The sequence below is a fragment of the Durio zibethinus genome, chromosome 9 (genome assembly GCF_047325235.1).
Source record: "Durio zibethinus cultivar Kanyao isolate XHJ-2024 chromosome 9, ASM4732523v1, whole genome shotgun sequence".
Lineage (NCBI taxonomy): Eukaryota > Viridiplantae > Streptophyta > Magnoliopsida > Malvales > Malvaceae > Durio > Durio zibethinus.
In genome coordinates, this window is record NC_143170.1 from 8,056,489 (window position 1) to 8,075,621 (window position 19,133).

General features: G+C 30.8%; 1 protein-coding gene across 6 annotated transcripts; it reads right to left on the reverse strand.

Annotated features, from left to right (window-relative positions):
- Positions 1-8,652: 8,652 nt before the first annotated feature.
- LOC111310577 (protein LPA2-like) lies at positions 8,653-18,427 on the reverse strand. 6 transcript variants are annotated; one of them, XR_016345147.1, is made up of 9 exons: positions 18,235-18,426; positions 17,960-18,036; positions 17,393-17,547; positions 16,963-17,134; positions 16,573-16,668; positions 14,823-16,394; positions 10,755-10,822; positions 10,531-10,604; positions 8,653-9,091 (listed from the first exon to the last, which is right to left on the reverse strand). XR_016345147.1 is itself a non-coding variant. In XM_089765787.1 (9 exons), exons 6-8 carry the CDS (start codon positions 15,241-15,243, stop codon positions 10,541-10,543), a joined length of 573 nt encoding a protein of 190 aa, XP_089621913.1. In that variant the 5' UTR covers positions 15,244-16,394; positions 16,573-16,668; positions 16,963-17,134; positions 17,393-17,551; positions 17,822-18,036; positions 18,235-18,427; the 3' UTR covers positions 8,959-9,091; positions 10,531-10,540. The 6 variants fall into 6 exon arrangements, 4 of the variants coding, with proteins under 4 accessions (XP_089621913.1, XP_089621916.1, XP_089621915.1 ...); XR_016345146.1 differs by having other exon boundaries at positions 8,795-9,091; positions 17,393-17,551; positions 17,822-18,036; XM_089765787.1 differs by having other exon boundaries at positions 8,959-9,091; positions 10,531-10,624; positions 17,393-17,551; positions 17,822-18,036; positions 18,235-18,427.
- Between the last annotated feature and the right edge of the window lie 706 nt (positions 18,428-19,133).

The following is a 19,133-nucleotide window of genomic DNA, read 5'->3' on the forward strand; positions in this document are numbered from 1 at the left end:
AGATTCATTTAAAAAAGCAACAAAAGTTAAAAAATAGAGGAAAAAAAAAATCATCAATTCAATTATTTCCTGCAATTTTTTTTTTTAATTTTTACTTTATGGTAAAATATGTATTCCTACTACTTGATTTGTGGCGTCTGGAAATTGCTCATGGACTGCTGCTCGAATTACAAACGTTTGGCTTTATTGATTATCCCTTTTAAATGATAATTAAACTCTAAATACCAAAACAGAAGAAAAAGGAGGATGAAAAAGAATGATAAAGACTTGGTGCACATTGATTAGAAGAGTGTGTGGGGGGGGGGGGGGGACCTCCAATAGGATCATACCATCCATTTTTCACAAACTTTGGTGAAGTGACGCAGTTGCCCGAACACTGAATCGGATTGGAGCAACCAAAACCAACTGGTACGCGCTGAACTAATTGATTTGGTGGTCCAGAAAAGCATGATCTTGAGACGCATTTTATAGAGACCTACACAAAATAATTCTCTTTGACAATTAAGACAGTTTCGAACAACTTTAGTTAATTTAATACAAATGACCATATTAAAACAAATAAGCAAATGTTCAAGTAACGTTCAATTTAAATTTGATAAATTGTATATTTATATTATGTTTATATCATATGTATAAAACATAAAATTATCAAAGCAAATTTATATCAATACACCAATAAAACATATTTTTTAATTTTTAATTTTGTATATTTTTTGTATCATTTTTATGATATATTATTATATTTATCGTAACAATTTTAAAATCGTTTGACGAATTTAAAAATAAAAAGAAAAAATAAAGTCTTCATTAATTTTTTTTTGGTTGGGTAGTCATTTATTAAATTATATCTTTTTAATAAAATTTTCAGATCAATTAAAATTTATTTAAAAAGATAGTTTTAGAATCTACGAAATAATTTAGATTCGTAAGTTGATTACGCGTAATGAAGGATTAGTATTTTTACAGTGCCTATTTCAAATGACACTAATTAATTAAGTGTTATCCTTTAATCTTAACAAAAAAAATCTTAGTTTCGGTATTTAAAAATAATTTTCTTGACTTTTTTTATTTATCGAAGTTTTAGTTTTTTATTTTATTTTATTATTGTTCCAACTTCATTAAAAAAATAAATTAGAACACTTTTATTGAAATAAATTTTCAAATGTTTCAGTATGCTAGTAACATTAAAATAACTTTTTTTTACTTAGAGATTTCGTAGGCATCACTTCTCAAAATAACTAAGAATCTTATCATCAAATGTTCGTATTTATTTTTTGTAAAAACAAGATCATGCATACAATGCGAACAATATATTGATGCACACATTTTGTTTTCTTTTAAAATTTTTTTATTATTATTTTATTATTTTTTTGAAGGAAAGAGAAACTTTTATTATATTGAATTTTTTTTTATAAATACTTAAATATATTGATAGTATTTAAAAAAAAATTTTCACTTAAAAATTTTTAAAGTATCACTAGTCGTAATACCTTAAAATCTTATTATCGAGCAAAAATTTCTTTTCTATCATTTTTTCATTATTTTTATTTATTTTAGTTAATTTTAATTTCATTAATAATTTTTAGTTAATTATTATTTTTAGTTTATAGAAAAAAAGATTTTTATTACATCAAAAACCTTTTATAAATACTCAAATACGTTGATAGTATTTAAAAAAATCTTTTCACCTAAAGATTTCGTAGGCATCACTACTCGAAGTGCTTTAGAATCTCATCTTCAAATAAAATTTTTTTTTCTTAAATTTTTATTGTTTTTCAATTATTTGTTAATATAAATGGAGGAGTTTATAATTATAAAAATTTTATTATTATTATTATTATTATTTTGTAAGGTTTATTTTAAATTTTAATAAAACTATAAAAAAATTTAAACCTTATTTTTCATTATTTATTTTTATTTATTTTCTCATTTTTAATATTGTTATTATAAAAAAGCAACAAATATTTGTTTTAGAAAATATAAAACTTTAAACATGCATAAATAATAATAATAATAATAATAAAAAACTTAAAATAATAAAAATAAAAAAAACTTAATCAAAAAATTCAAAAAAAAAGTACTTAAATTGAATCGATCAACAATCTGGTTAACTAATGGTTCGGTACTGGTTTAACTGGATCAACTGGAGGGTTGAAAGGTTGTCAGGTCGGGTGCGTGAACCTCTGGTAAGGTCGTGGGTGTATAATTGGATCCCGAAGTGCCAAAACAACATTGTTTTGACCATTTTCTACCTATATAAAAGCCATTTTTTTTTTTTACTTTATTTCTTCTTCTGTCTAAAAAAAATTCAAAAAAACCTTTCAATTTTTTTCCAAATAGACACTAGGGTCGTCATCCGTTGTACTAGTCGTCATCGTAAGTTATCATTAGCCTTCATATCGATCGTCGAAGAATACCAAAAAAATTTAAAATGGTCTTCTTAGCACCATTTTTACTGATCTAGCCTTTTTTTTACAAAAAATTTTTATAATAGCCTAAATCTACACAAAACCCTTCGATTCTTGAAAAAAAAAAAAACCCAAAGTTTTGCTTTTCTTTTACTTTTTGATTTCTCCGTTGACCTTATTATTATTATTTTTTTTTTGGCACTGACAATAGGTTCCATTTCAAAGGGATTGTGGTTTTTTTTTATTTTTTTTCTATTTTTTATGTAGGCCAAATATATATATATATTTTTTTACAGAAACCTAGCTAGTTTTTTTTTTCTTAACAGTGTTTTTTTTAGTGATTTTTATTTTTAGGCCAAGTTTTTTTTTTTCTTTTTTTTAGTCGTTTTCTAGCTCTTATTGGATAGGTTTTTTTTTTTTTTGTATAAGTGAAAGGATTTTTTTTTTACAGAAACCTAGGTAGTTTTTAGTTTTTTTTTTTTTGTAAGATTTTTTTTTCTTGACAGTGTTTTTTTAGTGGTTTTGTTTTTCAATCGAGTTTTTTTTTTTTTGGGTCGTTTTCTAATTCTTATTGGAGTCCTCACGTTTCTCTTCCAATCCCCACTATTAGGGACGATGGTGACAATTAGGTGATTGACAGGGTATGAGTCTCAGGGGATAGGTGATTAGGGTATGGGTATGGGTATGGGTATGGGTCCCAAGGAAGTGGATGGACAATGGTGTTGTGCACAACACCTACTGCCAACGACCTTCTAAGTTTTGCCTTTTTTTTATTAATTAATCTATTATTTACTATTTAATTATAAACTATATAAAATAATAAAATAAAAGTAAAAATAAAAATAAAAAAGTGGGCCTATACCAAAAATGAAATTAGACCCTCACCTAAAATGAATTGAAAATGGGTCTTAACCTAAGAACCCGATAAAATCGGATGAATTTAAAATTGAGACCCAATTCGTTTACAATAATGTATTTAAAATTATTGAATTTTTATTTTGATCTCCAGGTCGTCTATAAGGTAAAGAAACGACACTTCTTACTAGTTTTTGTGATACAACACAATTTCAAAGTGCCAAGCCGAAAACTAGTATGTTATCATATTATAGTAAAAATTAAAGAATTTTCAAAACAATTGGAAGATAAAAAATAACTTAAAAATTTTTTAGGTCTTCTCAATTATAGAAGACAGTTTGTTAAAAATCTCTTTAAAAAAGATAAAGTTTTACAAGAAGAACTAAAAAAAAATATACATTTTCTTGGACGAAAGACGATTAGGATATTATTAAACAAATAAAATCATATCTTAAATTTATACTTAAAGTATATCTTCTTAAACCAAAAGAATTACTCATTCTTGAAACAGATGTTTTAGACCAATATTGAAAATGTGTACTTAAATCAAAAGTACATAATTAAAAATTAATTTATGGTTACAATTCAAGAAAATTTAAACCTAATGAAATAAAATATATTATTTTTGAAAAAGAGTTACTAGTAATAAAAAAATGTAGTAATAAGATTTCATATTTATTTAGCATATGAAAATTTTATTATTAAAATCGATAATTAAGTAGTCAAAAACTTCTTAAAACATAAGAGATTAGAAACTAAGCCCAGAATGATTAGATGGTATAATTTTTTACGTCAATATAATTTTTATATTGAATTTATTAAAGAATTTAAAAATATTCTTGCTGATTTTTTAAACGGACCAGATGGATAGAGGCAAAAAACCTCTTGAGCAATAAGGACAATGGAACACCATTCAGAATAAGCAATCTAAACAAAAGATTTCTTCTTAAAATCCTAATCCAAGATTATTGTATCCTACTCTTTTTAGATCGTCAATCCTTTATTCTCTCCAGACATATTTTTCATTTCCACAACTTTCATTACAATCAATAATGGAACCTGTTCAAGTCCTAATATTTCTTAATTTTCACATGATCCAAACCAATGACACCTATTTCATATTCTAAAATCCTCCAGAGAATTGAGGAATTGCTTAAGCTGAGGCAACTTCCTCTACAAATAAAAGATTTTTATAATCCAGGTTTACCCCCTGAATTATATAATCTACTTAATAATATATGAAAAGTTCATATATCTGAAAGCAAAACTAATTTTAAAAGAAACATGACAAAATTAGCACAAGTTTTAGCTAATCAAGTTGAACAATAAGCTTGATTTTAAGAACTTGCATTCAAAACAATGTGTATAAATAACTTGCTAAAAGAGTAAGATCCAGACTTTTTTACTATCGATGAAAATCAATACTCCTTTGAAGAGATAAACAATCTCTTAAAACTTTGTGAATTCTTTGAAAAATAAAAATTTTCTTCTAAAATATTAAAATTAAAGAAAATTTGAATGTTTGAAAAAGCTGTAATTTTCTTACCTAAAGAGATATTTCAAATAATAAATAGTACTATTCTTCTTGAAATAAAAAAAACTATTACAAGAAAAATTTGTAGATTATCATTTTTAGGAAGATAATTCTATGATATATCTTGAAAATACTAGAATAAGAGAACTCCTTCAAAAAATTTAGACTTGATCATGAACCATTTGATACAACAAGTATTGAAATTAGACTAGTAGCCAAATAGTTGTACAAAATTTTTCTTTTCACTTGATAAAATAATTTCTTGCTTTCATTAAATCAAAATTTATTGATTTCATAAAAATTAATCATATTTTTACTATATTCATTTTAATATTACTAGCCTCCTAGGGATATTAAAGAGAAAGGTTTATCCAACCTTATCAAATATAAAAAATTCAAAAATTGATAGATGGACCTTTTCTTGAAAAATCCAATGAGAATTTTGAACAGCTTAATCAAGTTTTAAGAAAGTTTTCATCTCCTAATCAATACCTATTCCAAACAAGAACATCTATAATGAATCAAGCAAAAATCTTGCATTGTGAAATAATAAAATCTCAATATCTTTAAGTCTCTGTTTCAACTTATGATTGTAGAATCTTTATTCAAAGATCGAAAGACTGCCACCAACTGAACCATAAGCAATGAATCTTTTGAAACAATTATAAAAAATGAAGGACATAGACCATATTCAGCATTTATTATCTCAATACCAAGAAGGATGAAACATCAAGAACAAAACCAAGGCTAGTTCTCCACAATTATTCAATCTGAATGATGAAAAACTAATAAATCTTGATAATATTCAAGAAGGATAGGATAGTTTACAAAATAAGCATCAACAAGATGAGATAAGGCAGATATATTCATTACAAATTATTGTCATCTTTTGAAAAAGTAAAAGTTACCTTTTTGTCAAAATTAGGTATTGACAATTGGTTTCATTATTGTCAAAGGCATTAATTATTTACCTACTTTAATTAATAGGAAGAAGATTGTACTATAAAAGATGTTGGGATAAAGAGAAAAGGCAGATACTCTCTTCCCTTCTTAATTTTTTCCTCTAGTTTTTCTCTTTTTTACATCTTTTTCACATTTTTTTCATCTGTAAATTGTCTCTCACCTGTAATTGGTATCAGAGCTTGTAACGAATCTTGTATATCATAGATTGTACAAATCAATATTTAGATATATATTTTCTATTCGAGATATCCAGATCACAACTATCATTATAAATATTTTTTTTTTATTTTCATAGCTTTTAATTTTAAGTTTATATTCTAAAACTCATATATTTATTTACTATCTCTGTACTTGTGGTGTGACTTTATTGTGGCCTTTAAAACTAGCTTTAGAGATATTTGAAAGGTATACAGATGGTTTTAGATACTAGGAACATGGAGCAAAATATTAAAAACTGTGTTTATTCAGAAAAATCTTATAATCATAGTTTACATATGGATCATTAATTAGAAAATCATAAATCGACAATTAGCCATTGTATTAATGGATTTGTAGATTTATCTATTACTTTTTTAAAAAAAATTGTTTAATAAAATTGATATGTTACAATAAAAAATAGATAATTTAGGACATGAGACTAGTCTAGATCTAAATCAATATTCTAAACAACTATTTGTAAATATTAATAAAAAATTAAAATTATTAAAAGTTGATAAAAGTCGAACAAATGAATTTGGACCTTTATACTATGGTAATGCTATTCATACACTTAATGATGATAAACCATCATCTTATCAACCACTTGATTTTTTTAAAGTAAAAAAATTAGATTTTAAATCCTATGAAAGTCTTATAGAACACCTTAAGTATAAAATGAAAAAAATCACAGATTTTAAAGAAATGATTGATTATTTGAATATGATAGAAGAACTATATGAAATACATATAGAACTTTTTAAAATGTTTAATTATCATTATATACTTAATTATGATTCTACTGATGAAAGTAGTTCAGATGAAGAAGATAAAGGAAAAGATAAAATTTTAACAACTAATCCAGTAGTAAAAGATGGAACAAGTAGTACATAATCTTTATCATATGAAAAAGTGGTGAAGAAATAAATAGTAAGCCTACACCTATGGATCTTTATAAACAAAAAATTGATAGAGGAAAAAGAAAAGTAGGAGAAATTTCTCATCAAGAAATTGATGATAAAAATAAGTTTGATAATAGAACCGAAAATGAGATTTATAGAGATAAAATCAAACAAATAGGAACATCTTCTGGAACTGTTACGGAACCTATACCACAATCTAGTTTTATAAAATTTCTAAATAAAAGAACTGTAGCTCAAGGAGGAACATATTTAGATCTTTCAAAAATATCGATAAATGATTATGGAAAAATCATAGAAGATTGGGCACAATCTATGACTATTGCAGTAAACAACTACAAAGACACTTGGTCTAAAGAAAAACTTTTAAATTATTTTTGTGAAATATTTCAAGGAGATGTTTTACAATTTTTGCATAAATGGGAAAACTCAAAAATAGGAAAAGCTAAAAAAGGGACTTTGTTAAATCAAATAACTACAAATCAGATTTGTTAAAAAACTTTACAAATCTACTAAAAAATAAATTTTGTGGAAGAATGGAACTAGTTGATCAAAACAGTGAAGCTAATATACATTGATTAAAATAAAATTATATGAAATAAGACATTTAGAAGAATTTTCTAAAAAATATATTCATGAATACCAAAAATTGGATGAAACTCATTCCAAATTTTGGAAGGAACAATATTTTCATAAATTACCATCACCTTAGGATGAACTCTATAATCACTAGTATCCTAAATATTTATAACTTCACAACTCTACAATAGAAACTAAAGACTATTTAGATTCCATAGGAAATGGAATTTATTTTGCTTCTAAACAAATTATAAAACATTGCCTTCAAACAAAGGCTTCTAAGCAAGTAAAAAGTAAATTAAGTGATAAACAATGCACAAAAATACTAGAAAATGAATGGGAATTTGGTTGTAAATCGTAATCTAAAACCTATTCAAAGAAATACAATAAGAAAACAAGATATAAATTGGTCAAATGGAAGCCAAAAAAGCATAAATTTGACAAAAAGAAAAAATTTGTTAAAAGAAAAACTTCTAAAAAAAAGTTCAAATGCAAATGTTTTATTTGTGATAAAGAATGTTATATAACACTTCAATGTCCTAATAAAGGAAAAAATGCTAAAAAAAGTTATTAAAACTCTCAAAGAACGAGATTTAGAAATTTATTTTAGAGAAAAAAGTTTTTAAGATGAAATTATTTATGAAATAATTTCACAAATAGATTATGATTTTGATGATGATGAGTATATTTTTATGCTTAATACTAGTAGCAATCCTAATAATAATATTGTATCGGAAGTTAATAATAAACTTAGTTCTGAAACTAAAGATATATCCACTGAAGAACAACAAATCACAAAATTAAATGATGTCTTCAGACAAGATGTTATTATTTCAAACGAATTGTTAGAAAATCTACAATCATTAAAGAAAGGTGAAATTTATAAACTTTTTGTCTTTTCAAAATTCAAACCATAGATAAAAAGACAAAAAAAAAATCAATGGTAATGCTATAACTACTAATTCTAATCAAGGATCTGTAGATGTTCTTTATTTACTAAAGAAAAAATCAAGAAAATTAAACAAAAATATCCTAAAGTTAGATATATATATATTTAGAAATAACAATGATAACTATAAAAGTTTTATTCAAAGTTGATAATGATATATTAATAATAACAGTATTGGTAGATAAAAGATTTGAAAATTATAGAACATTGCCTTAAAACAAAGGCTTCTAAGCAAGTAAAAGTAAATTAAATGATAAACAATGCACAAAAATACTAAAAAATGAATTTGGTTGTAAATCTCAATCTAAAACCTATTCAAAAAAATACAAAAAGAAAAAAGGATATAAATTGATCAAATGGAAGCCAAAAAAGCATAAATTTGACAAAAAAAAAAAATTTGTTACGGGTGCATAATGATTCTAAAACGTAAGTAATCATATCCATTTACATTCTCAATCCAATAAGCAATCTTGCTTCAAAGCCTCCAGTGTCCATTTAAGACCTTAAATGCCAATCTCCAAACCGTCTTACAACAATTAATGGAGGGTGGAGACATTGAGTTTTTATTGTGCTCCTCTGTTGCTTGTTGTAGAGCCATCCATCCATGGATCCATCTTTTAATGCCCATCTGACCAAACGTTTCCCCTTTGTTTTGGTTGATGCATTTGCTGACTCCTGAGTAATGCACCTGCACAAATACAAAGCCATTTAGGTAGAATTGAGCCCACATCATTTCTCCACAATCATTTAACTGTGCTTTGGAAAGCATGGATAATCAATGGTGAAAGTTTTCTTTTTTTGGGTAAAGAAATCATGATGAAAGCTAATAATCAAATGTGTGCCTATAATAGTAAAGTGAGGCCATTACATGATATTTTAAATTTATATACTGGAGAAAATTTCCATTCTCCAATTTTCAATTAGATCACCAACTACCAAAAACCAAAGAGCACATTTGTGAAAGAGTTCTAGTCGAAAAGAGCATAAACAGATACGAGTATGAGAGACAGCTCAGAGCAGCGGCTGCCAATTTACCAATATTAATATCTTACCAGAACAAAGAAAATGACTATAAATTTTGCTTCCAATATACAACTGCACAATTATGTGTAATAGCCGATGATTATCACTGAACAAAGTCCACCAAAATAAAAGGTAGGCTCAACCAATTAAATGCATTATGCAGCAGTACTCTAACCTGTGGATTTTATTGTTTGCAGAGTTTTAAAACATTGTAGAAATTAGGAGGTTGATGAGCATCTTAATAGCTGCAGGACAAAGGTGGCAGAGGCTCCAGATGAAGAATAACAGCCATGCCTGTTTACGAATACATCATTTTTTTTTTCAATTTTTATGTGCTATTTACAGATTGTAATTGAACAAAAAAAAAAAAGCGATCATTCTGAAATATTCAGGAGTATCTGAAGCTCTGTGATAGGATCAAGAGACAGGAGAAGGAAAAAAAAATAGCTGTCAATGTGAAGAAAAAAGGAAAAGAAAGAATATGTAAAAAGAGTGACTGATCAAGGAATTAGATAGAAACAAGGGAATGTAAACATAAGCAACACAGAAAACTGCGCATCCATCTTATGCAGCCAGGACAAAATGGGACTTAAAATATACCCACTAAAATTGAATTTTGCACCAGCAAGTGGAGTTCAAACAAGAAGAGATCTAATCAAACAACTGGTAGACAGTCCATAAACTAACTCATCCAGAACAATGACAAATTTCACTGATTCCAGACTTTTAAATGGTACAGTAGAAGTAAAGAGGCATGGCTATGTTCAAGAATGGATATCTGTCAGAAAGGATGATATAAAAAGTATTAAAACTCTTCCACCCATGGGATATCTTTTAGGTTCAGTGGTAATGAATTACACACTCCCTTTATTCAATCTATTACAATCATATCTTCTTACTTTCTCAGAAGAATCTAAGATATTGGAACAAAAAATGAATAAATAGATCTCACGCACTCCATAGCTTTTTATTAAGTAGTCAGCCCTCTCTTTCTACCTTCAAATATTTGGGTAAAAGTAAAAGCTGCTTATTAGCTCATTTCCAAATTGAAGTCTAGCAATTCTATCATTCATTTCTTAACGTGTAGCACTTGATATTACCTACCAGGGTATCATCAGGAGATTGAGGCCTCTACCTGCAAAAAGGCGTGAGCTTTTATGTGATCAATCCAAGGTGACCTGCGTGCAATCAGACAATGCTGTAGTTGGATTTAAAACATATTAGTCATACATTATCGGTATTTACAATTACCCAACAGGCAGCAAATATTGACTAATGCCATAATTAAATGGATAACAGAAATAATAAAATGTGATGTTTTCAAATACCTTGTTAAAAAAAGATGGCAGTGGCTGCAAAAGAATCCACTTATTCAAAGTTTTCATTGACTTATGTACTACCACAGACAAGAAGCAGAGATCATTTCTCATTGCAAATTAAATCATGCAAAACAAAACAAAACACAAATTATATGTAAAGCAACGAAAGATAAGAATTAACCAATCAGGGGAATACACGCTTCATTTAACCTAAGTGGAGCAACATGACCTTATCAACCAAAAAAGACTGCCTCAAATAGATTATACATCGATATAAACAGCAGCCCTTATTGTTCCTTATTGATGTTAATGACAATGATGTCACATAAATTCCATAAAGCACGAGAGAAATATCAAGCATCATGAAGTTTAGTGCTTTGCCTCAGGTGAATAATCACACAGTTTCCAAACATTAAAAAAGCGGGCATAGTTCTAGACAATGGATAACTAGGCTGCTTGGTTTTTGAAGATATCGATGAATGATGCACGCCTAGTTCATCCAATCTCAGTGTGGATTAAACACTCTTTTTCCTAAGACAGTGGATCCAGCATAACCACAAGAACACAAAACTCGTGGGTTGCCTTGAAGAAAAATAACAAATCTAACTTACCATATATCATACTATCTGATAAATTACAATGCTGAGAATACAGTAGCTTTATTATCTATATGAGGTGGACATTCTCACGCCTTTCGTTTTTCCAGGCCAGAATCTCACATTCATCAACTGCATGGGCACTTAAGTATACACTTGAAGATGATTGCTCTTTCAACGAAAAGGACGAATGAAGAACTATGGAACCAACAGAAAGTTATGACTGTAAGTCTAACAAACAGAACATAGCACCAAGCTTCCATGTATCATTGCCAGCAAGTACATGTATAAGAAATCTCAACTCCATTGAGTGGAACACCCAAAAAAGTGTTTTTCAGGATTTGAAGAGTCAAATAGAGTATTATTGGTCCAAACAAGAGCAAGCAGTTATTAATCATATTTGTCAAATTGTAATGTCAACGTAAGGAAATTCCTTGTAAATTGTGCAATTGTTTTTTCAGGTAAAAAAGGAAACAAGTAACAATGCCATGCTTTCAAAGAATTCAGACAGATAACAGTAATAAAACAGTTGCATATATTGAGATACACAATTTTGTGCAGCTGCTTCAATGCCCAATTAAGATACATAAAGCTGCCTCAGCAGATCATAAATAAGGATGGTTAACATTCCTAGCAGGAAAATTCCTTTTTGTGTTCTCTGTTAATACAACACTCTTCACAAAGAAAGCACTAAAACTGAAAGTACAGCCTGCAGAAATGTACAAATGCTCACTTGGCTTTCGCTACAACAGTCTAATCTTATAATTTGGAAATATCAGATTATTGGAATGAACTATTTACTCTTGGTCTTTAAGTTTCTCATTTTGCAGGTACTTCAACACTCCATATGCAACAGTTCCAGCAAGAAACAAGACAACAGTTGGGGTGAAAGATGGGTACAAGTACTTCACAAAGAAATTATCCCACTCTTCTGGTAGGAAGCCTGTAAATATAGAACAGCTAGCAAGTTATTTGGGATCACAACTCATAGCTTCAAAATGTAGCAGATATCATTTTCATACTTTGACATGCCCAACTTCATGGAAATGTAGAGTTATTGTTTTTCAGTGGTCAAATTACGAAATTAGTCCATATGCTCTGGCCAAAATCAAGATGCAGTCCCTGTACAGTAATTTGAATAAATCACGTCCTTTTACTTGTCGAAGTTTGAAATTTCAGTCCAAATTCTAACTAAGTTGACATTTCACCGTTAAATGCTGATGTGGACTTTTTTTGCCCACATGGACAGCAAATGTGGAATTTCCATGCCCGAAAATGCCACATTGGAAATGCCAAGATGGCATTTCCCTTTAATTTTTGCCTTTTGTTTTTTCCATTTTTTCATCTCCTCTCTCACTACTTTTAAGCTTTCAAACCAACCACCACAAATTCCTGATCTTGGCCACCAGAATCACCATCAGCTGCTGTGCTCTGCCACAAGCCACTGTTAGCCAGAGCGAATCTCCACCAAAATCCACTCAAATGATCCACCTCTCCTCCTCTTTCACCCTACTGAGTTAGTTTTTCTAAAAAAAAAACAAAGCCCAAAACCATAGATCTATAATCCAAACTCACATCCTCACCACCCCAAAAACTCCACCCCCGTCACTACAAATCTCCCGAAGAGTGACAGATGCTTCAATGAGAATAATTGATGCCTTCATTGTCATGTTACTCGAAATGCTCTGTGCTTTCCAAATGCTTGTCCGCCTGATGGCTTAAAAGCTTAAATGAAAATTAAAATTACATGAAAACTGGGAGTCCTTTTAACAGGCATAAACATTTTCAGAAGCTTGAAATGGTAGAAAATATGTAAAGGAAAACTGAGGTTGCTCTGGGTTGGTAGATTTTTTTTTTTATTTGGCTTTGACCAATGGTTTTGTATGAATTCAAGTTGCTTAACACATAATTATTATAGAGTGTGTATTCTTCCTTCTCTCTCATTTCTGTCTCTCTTTAATGTTTTCAATAAGATAAAGTGGCATTTAGAATAATGGTATTCCACCCCAATATTAACAGCAATGGAAGCATTTGCCTAGATATGGAGTCCTTCACTAACAATTTCAAGGTGATTGTCCTCTAAATATCTGATATTCCTGTTTGAAACTCCTGTCATATATTTGGATATCAATGGTGGCAAAATTGGATCCAACCTGAATGAACTTAGAGAGCTTTAGGGGGCTTTTGGGATTTTTCTAAGCCAAAAAGTTGGATTATAGATCTAGGTTTTCTAGTTTTTTTTTTTTTTAAATTTAAACTAACTTGGTAGGGTGAAAGAGGAGGAAAGGAGGATCATATGGGTGGATTTTGGTGATGATCCAGCGCCGGATAGCAGTGGCCGGTGGTGAAGCACATGGTCGGTGGTTCCAGTGGCCAGAATCTGGAATTGTCTGGTGGATGGTTTGGAAGACTCAGTGTAGTGAGTAAGGGAGAAGATGTAGAGAGAGGGGAAGAAAAAATGAAGAAAAAAAGGTAAAAATTAAAGGGAAATGCCATAGGTGGCATTTTCGCATCAGCAATCCAAGTGCACAGAAAAAAAGTCCATGTTAGCAACTTAACGATGGAATGTTAACTTTGTTAGAATTTGGACTGAAATTTCAAATCTCGATAAGTAGATAACTTAATTTGTTCAAATTATTGCACATGGACTAAATCTTGATTTCGCCAAAGTACAATGACTAATTTCTTAATTTGACCTTTTTCATTTTATAATAAATAAAATCACTATACATTTATCAGCGGTTAAAAAACCTAGTAAATCAGTTCTGCAGGCCCCAATTTTCTAATTAAGAAGGGGATTACAAATAATAACCCTAATACAGCACAACAAACAATGAATCTTTACATAAGTCCTTCTGAAGAATGACAAGAACCTAAACATCCTTGTATAGTGTCAAATTATTAGGAATCAGTAACCCAATTGGAAAACAAGCATGTCACTAGAAAAAAATGTATCATTGATGTTTCTGGTCCATCATCTAATGGAGGATGATATTGAAGTGTTTTTTTTTTTTCTGAATCAGATATGACCTAACCTAAGGCTTATTACATAGTGAAACTGTTATGGAATGCTATGCTTCTAATTATTAATTAACGTGGATTTTTATAACTGTCACACACTCATACTTGCCTGCCTTGCCTTTCACTGGACAAAACAGAAGTTAACACTTGGTCTCAAGAAACATGACATATAGCAATTTCAATTCTCCAAGGTTTAATCCAATCTCAATTGTTCTAATTTTGACCACAATAATTTTTGCAATTGAAGTAATGATACAACAAAATTACTAAACTTTCTTGGTTCTGAAAATTTCTTAAAAAAAAAGTATGATATCTCCTATAAATTCTCAACTTCAATCTCATTTTACCTAAAATCAGGTTCAAATGTCAAACCCAAATTTATACCAAAAAGGGATCACTCTCCACAACGCAACTTTAAATAAACGGAAAACAGAACAATGGTGTTAATCCATAGACATACCTGAAGCAGCAAGAACAATGCCTTCCACAAGAATGATCCCACCAAGCCCAAACCATGCCAGTAGAAAAGCACTCTCATTTTTTCTCTGTTCCTCAGCTTTAGCCCCTTCTTCTTTGCTCACAAACGAAGGTTTCTCGACCGGCGACCGCCTTATTATGGACGCCCTCTCTCTTTTTCCCTTCTGCTTCTTCTTGCTGCTGCTTGTGCTTGACTTGCCGGAGGGTAAGGACGAAGAAGACGAGGAGCCAAACCCCTGGCCGGGTGCGGTAGGCTTCTTGGTTGAGGAGGTGGGCTCAGGATTGGGCTCGGCGTCGACGGTGGGCTTCTGGAATTTGATAGAAATTTTGGGTTTTGGGAAGACTGAGTGGCTGTGATAGAGTCCGTTGGTGAAAGATGATGGAGTGTGAGTTTGTAGCGCCATTTTCAGTTTAGTTGGTTAAACTGATGTTCTGCAGCGTGAGCTTCATGTTTTATCTCTGGATTTTTGGGTATATCCCTTTTCCCTCCCCTCAAATTCTAGTATTTAGCTTTTGCCCCCCCCCTTTTTTTTTTCCTGCAAATTGAAAACTGCCGGACAAAGACAAACTACTATTTTATTTTCTATTTTAGAAAATTCATCAAGTGCTGATTTATGATTCTCCCAAACTTTTTTCTCCGCCGCAACGATTTCACATTTTGTTTTCTAACCAACCCAGTCCAAGGCTAACCCTACCACTACCTCTCTCTTCGTCCTAAGTACCCACCACTCTCCCTCTCTCTCTCTCTCTCTCTCTCTCTCTCTCTCTCTCCTCTTTTACTTCCAACATCTCTGCTTACTTTAATGGAAAGCATCGTTCCCTCTCACTCTCTCATCACTTCCCCTCATGGCCTTGGCTCTCCTCTCTGTCCCTTTCCCGCAATTTCACTTCTCTCCTCACTCATCCCCACGGTCCTCCTGCATTTGCTCGCTTTCTGCCTCGGCCATTCTCTGGTTCATCTTACAAATGCCAAATTAAAATTGAATATCTAGATAGGCTAACAAGTTAACAATATTCAGTTCCAAATTGACCGTTATACATAATCTTTGAAGGTGATTCATTATTGCAGAACCTGAAAATTCTTTAATTTGGAATTTGGGATGTCGCAAAGTAGTGCCAGTGCCTGCCAGTCCATGACATTGCCATTTCAGTGACTACCCAATATCTGGTATCTTTCACCCAAAATCAAAAGTGACTTATTTTGACAATATCACGTGCTTTTACCGCTGGTTTGTTAGTTTTATTCTTTTCCTCCTACATTTCATTTGATACTTTGTCTCCAGTCATTTACAAAATAGGCCGGTTTACCTATTTTCCAGAAAGCTTCACTTCTTCCAAAATAACTTGTGATGTCAGGAACCATCCCTCCATTATGATACCCTTATTATCCCATGCCTCACTAGATCAGTCAACAGATCAGCCCGTTCTTTGGCTCCTCCGTGCTCTAAAAGTTTTGCTCTGAGAGCGGTTCTGGTTGTCAGTGACAGAGGATCCTCTTTGCATAGCTTCTTCCATATGGTTGCAGCACACTTGGCATGCAAGTAGCTGTAATAATCTACCAAATTAAGCAAAAATCATCAAACCAAAAAAGTTTAGAAAAGCTTATAGTGATACATAAAACATTTGGAAAACATGCACATAGTCATGAAGTCATTATCGTATCAAACCATGACAATATATAAAATAAAATCTCATTGTTGCCTTTTGACAAACTCTGTACATGATTAAATTACCTTAGCAAACTCAGGTCTGGAAGATCTAAGTTTATCAAGAACTTTGTGGTTTGCATGCGGAATGGAGTTCCCTTTCAAATATGCCATTTTCCTAACCTAAGAAAGTGAGGTGGTAGACTTGGTTAGTTCTCCAAGACTAAAATAGGCAAATAATTATAATTAAATGATAGCCCATGTAAAATCAGATTCTCCTGTACTCTCAAAAAAAGGAGACTTAACATTTTCGATAAGTAAACTTATTAAAGATAACATATAAATAGCAATAACTGAATGATGTTATTTGCCAAAGTCTAGGAGTGGAACACTGATTTTGCTAACCTTGCAAGTCTCAACTTTAATAAAAATGTAGAAAAGAGTTATTGATTTCTTCATTCCAGAGATGAAAGTTACCTGATCATCAGCAATCCATTGTAAAACAGTGGATAGAGTACGTGGCTCTGTTATAATCCTGAAACCCTTTTCTTGTTCGTCATCTAGTCAGCCTAATGACTCCTTTGACACACTGGATGTCGGACAATAAATAGGCTTGAGGAGATGTAGTATTTGTCTCGGATGCATGATGCTGGAAATATATCCACATGACCAGGGTCAATAGTAATATTTTCACCATAACAGGAAGGATGCAATAGCATACAAAATTTAAATCAAAACCCAGTAGCCACCTGCTCAAACAATATTGTGATAATGCTACTGAGATGTAAACAGAGAACAAGAAAAGGAGTAATATTCTTACTCCCCTCCATAGCCGAAGAGCATTTAGATTTAGCTGATTCACTCAATCTAATTTTCCTTCAATAGAAACAGGATTTTTAAACTTTACCTTCTAAAGGAGGAAAATTATGCTGCAGCAAATCTGATTGTCAGTATCAAAAGGATATACACCAGAAGGGAGATGGATGCGACCCTTCTAAAAGTCAATATGTAAGTAGTAGGCAGCTCCACGAGCTTCCTCAGTAAGCAAATGACCATCTTGCTCTGCCTTTTTCACCACATAATAAAGAGTATGAGTTGTATTGAGAAAATGTAATGACAATAACAAAACATGGCAAAGCTGTTTGTCATTGCCCAATAGCACATAAATCCTCAATGCACGTGGAATGTAAAACTGAAGCAAACTATGGTACTTTGACCCAACTATTCTACTCAAAAAGTTTCTTGTTCAATTTAGGTTTCCTCAAAAGAAATTATTCACCATAAACTGTCATGGGAAAATATCTTATTATATCATTCAAGATTATAAATAAATGACCTGGCCGGATGGGTTTGTCTGCAGAGTTTCGCGGAATCAACAACAGAACAAACCTACAAAATAAAACTCACTAAAAGCATTTCCTAAAAATGAAGTTGTAACAAATGAAATAATTTACGAATATAGCAAAGAACCTACGGCGTCCGAATCTCATCATGGCTCGGATTATTTCAGCCGAAGATGGCATACCAGATATACAATCAACCAGCTCCGACCTAATAACCAAAAGGAAAAAATTGATTACAACTTAAAAGAAAACCTAACAATCACGCAATAACAAATTATTCAGATCAGCCACTGATTATTTAAAGCTCACTCAAGTTTTGAAGTACAAAACAACCGAACAAATGACAAAATTTTGAAAAAAAAAAAAGTTGAGGTTATTCGTTAAGTGATTTGAAGCGACTCTTTACCTTTCAGTGGCGTCATCAATGAAGAGTTGGAAACCTTTGGGGATGCGTATGGCCAATCGACGGCGCGGGTTCTAACGTTTGAGACGGAAATTCGGGTAGCGCCTCCTGAAAAAGTTCAACATTTCTTTGCTCGTACTTGCGGGGCTGCCTGCTATTGCTCATGCTTCTGTCAAAGGCTTTGAAACGGGATCTCTTTCGTTTTGGATTTAATCTCTTTTTTTTACGTCAAAAATGGACCGGGCGGCGTTCGGATCGTCCGGCTTCAGTCCACAAAACAGAAGTAAATGAATATGGGCTTAGGGCTTTGAGATACGACCCCATTGAACTTCGGCCCCACGGGGGTTGCTGGAAAAAAATGGAAAATCTAAACAAATTAGACAAAGCAATGATGGCGGATATTATTTTCGAGGTATCCTTAATTTGTTTAATTTTTATAACATTCAAATTGTTAACTTTTTATATGAGATGATAATTTAAGAGAGAGGTGAATTGAATTTTTCAAATTTTTTTCACTCAATGATTTTAAAATAATTAAATAAAAAATTAATATTAATATTAAAATATGATACAAATAACAACAATTGATATAATCTTAAACCAAATGTAAAATAAAGAAATTGTGATAGAGAAATCAAATACAAGAATTTATAAAGGTTTAGTCTTTTTTCATAAGACACCTACGTCCTCTCTTTTTGATTGTCCATACCAAAACTTTAATATACTATTTTTGAATTGAAATTACAATCCTATAAGCTTAAGATAGAAACCTTATACTCTTTCTTTTTAAGTTAAGTAGCAATATTTTAATCCCACAAATTCAAAAAAATACCTCACCTCTCATTACAAAATCACTTAAAAGAAATGCAAACTTAAGACACCTCTCAAATACTAAGTGTTTA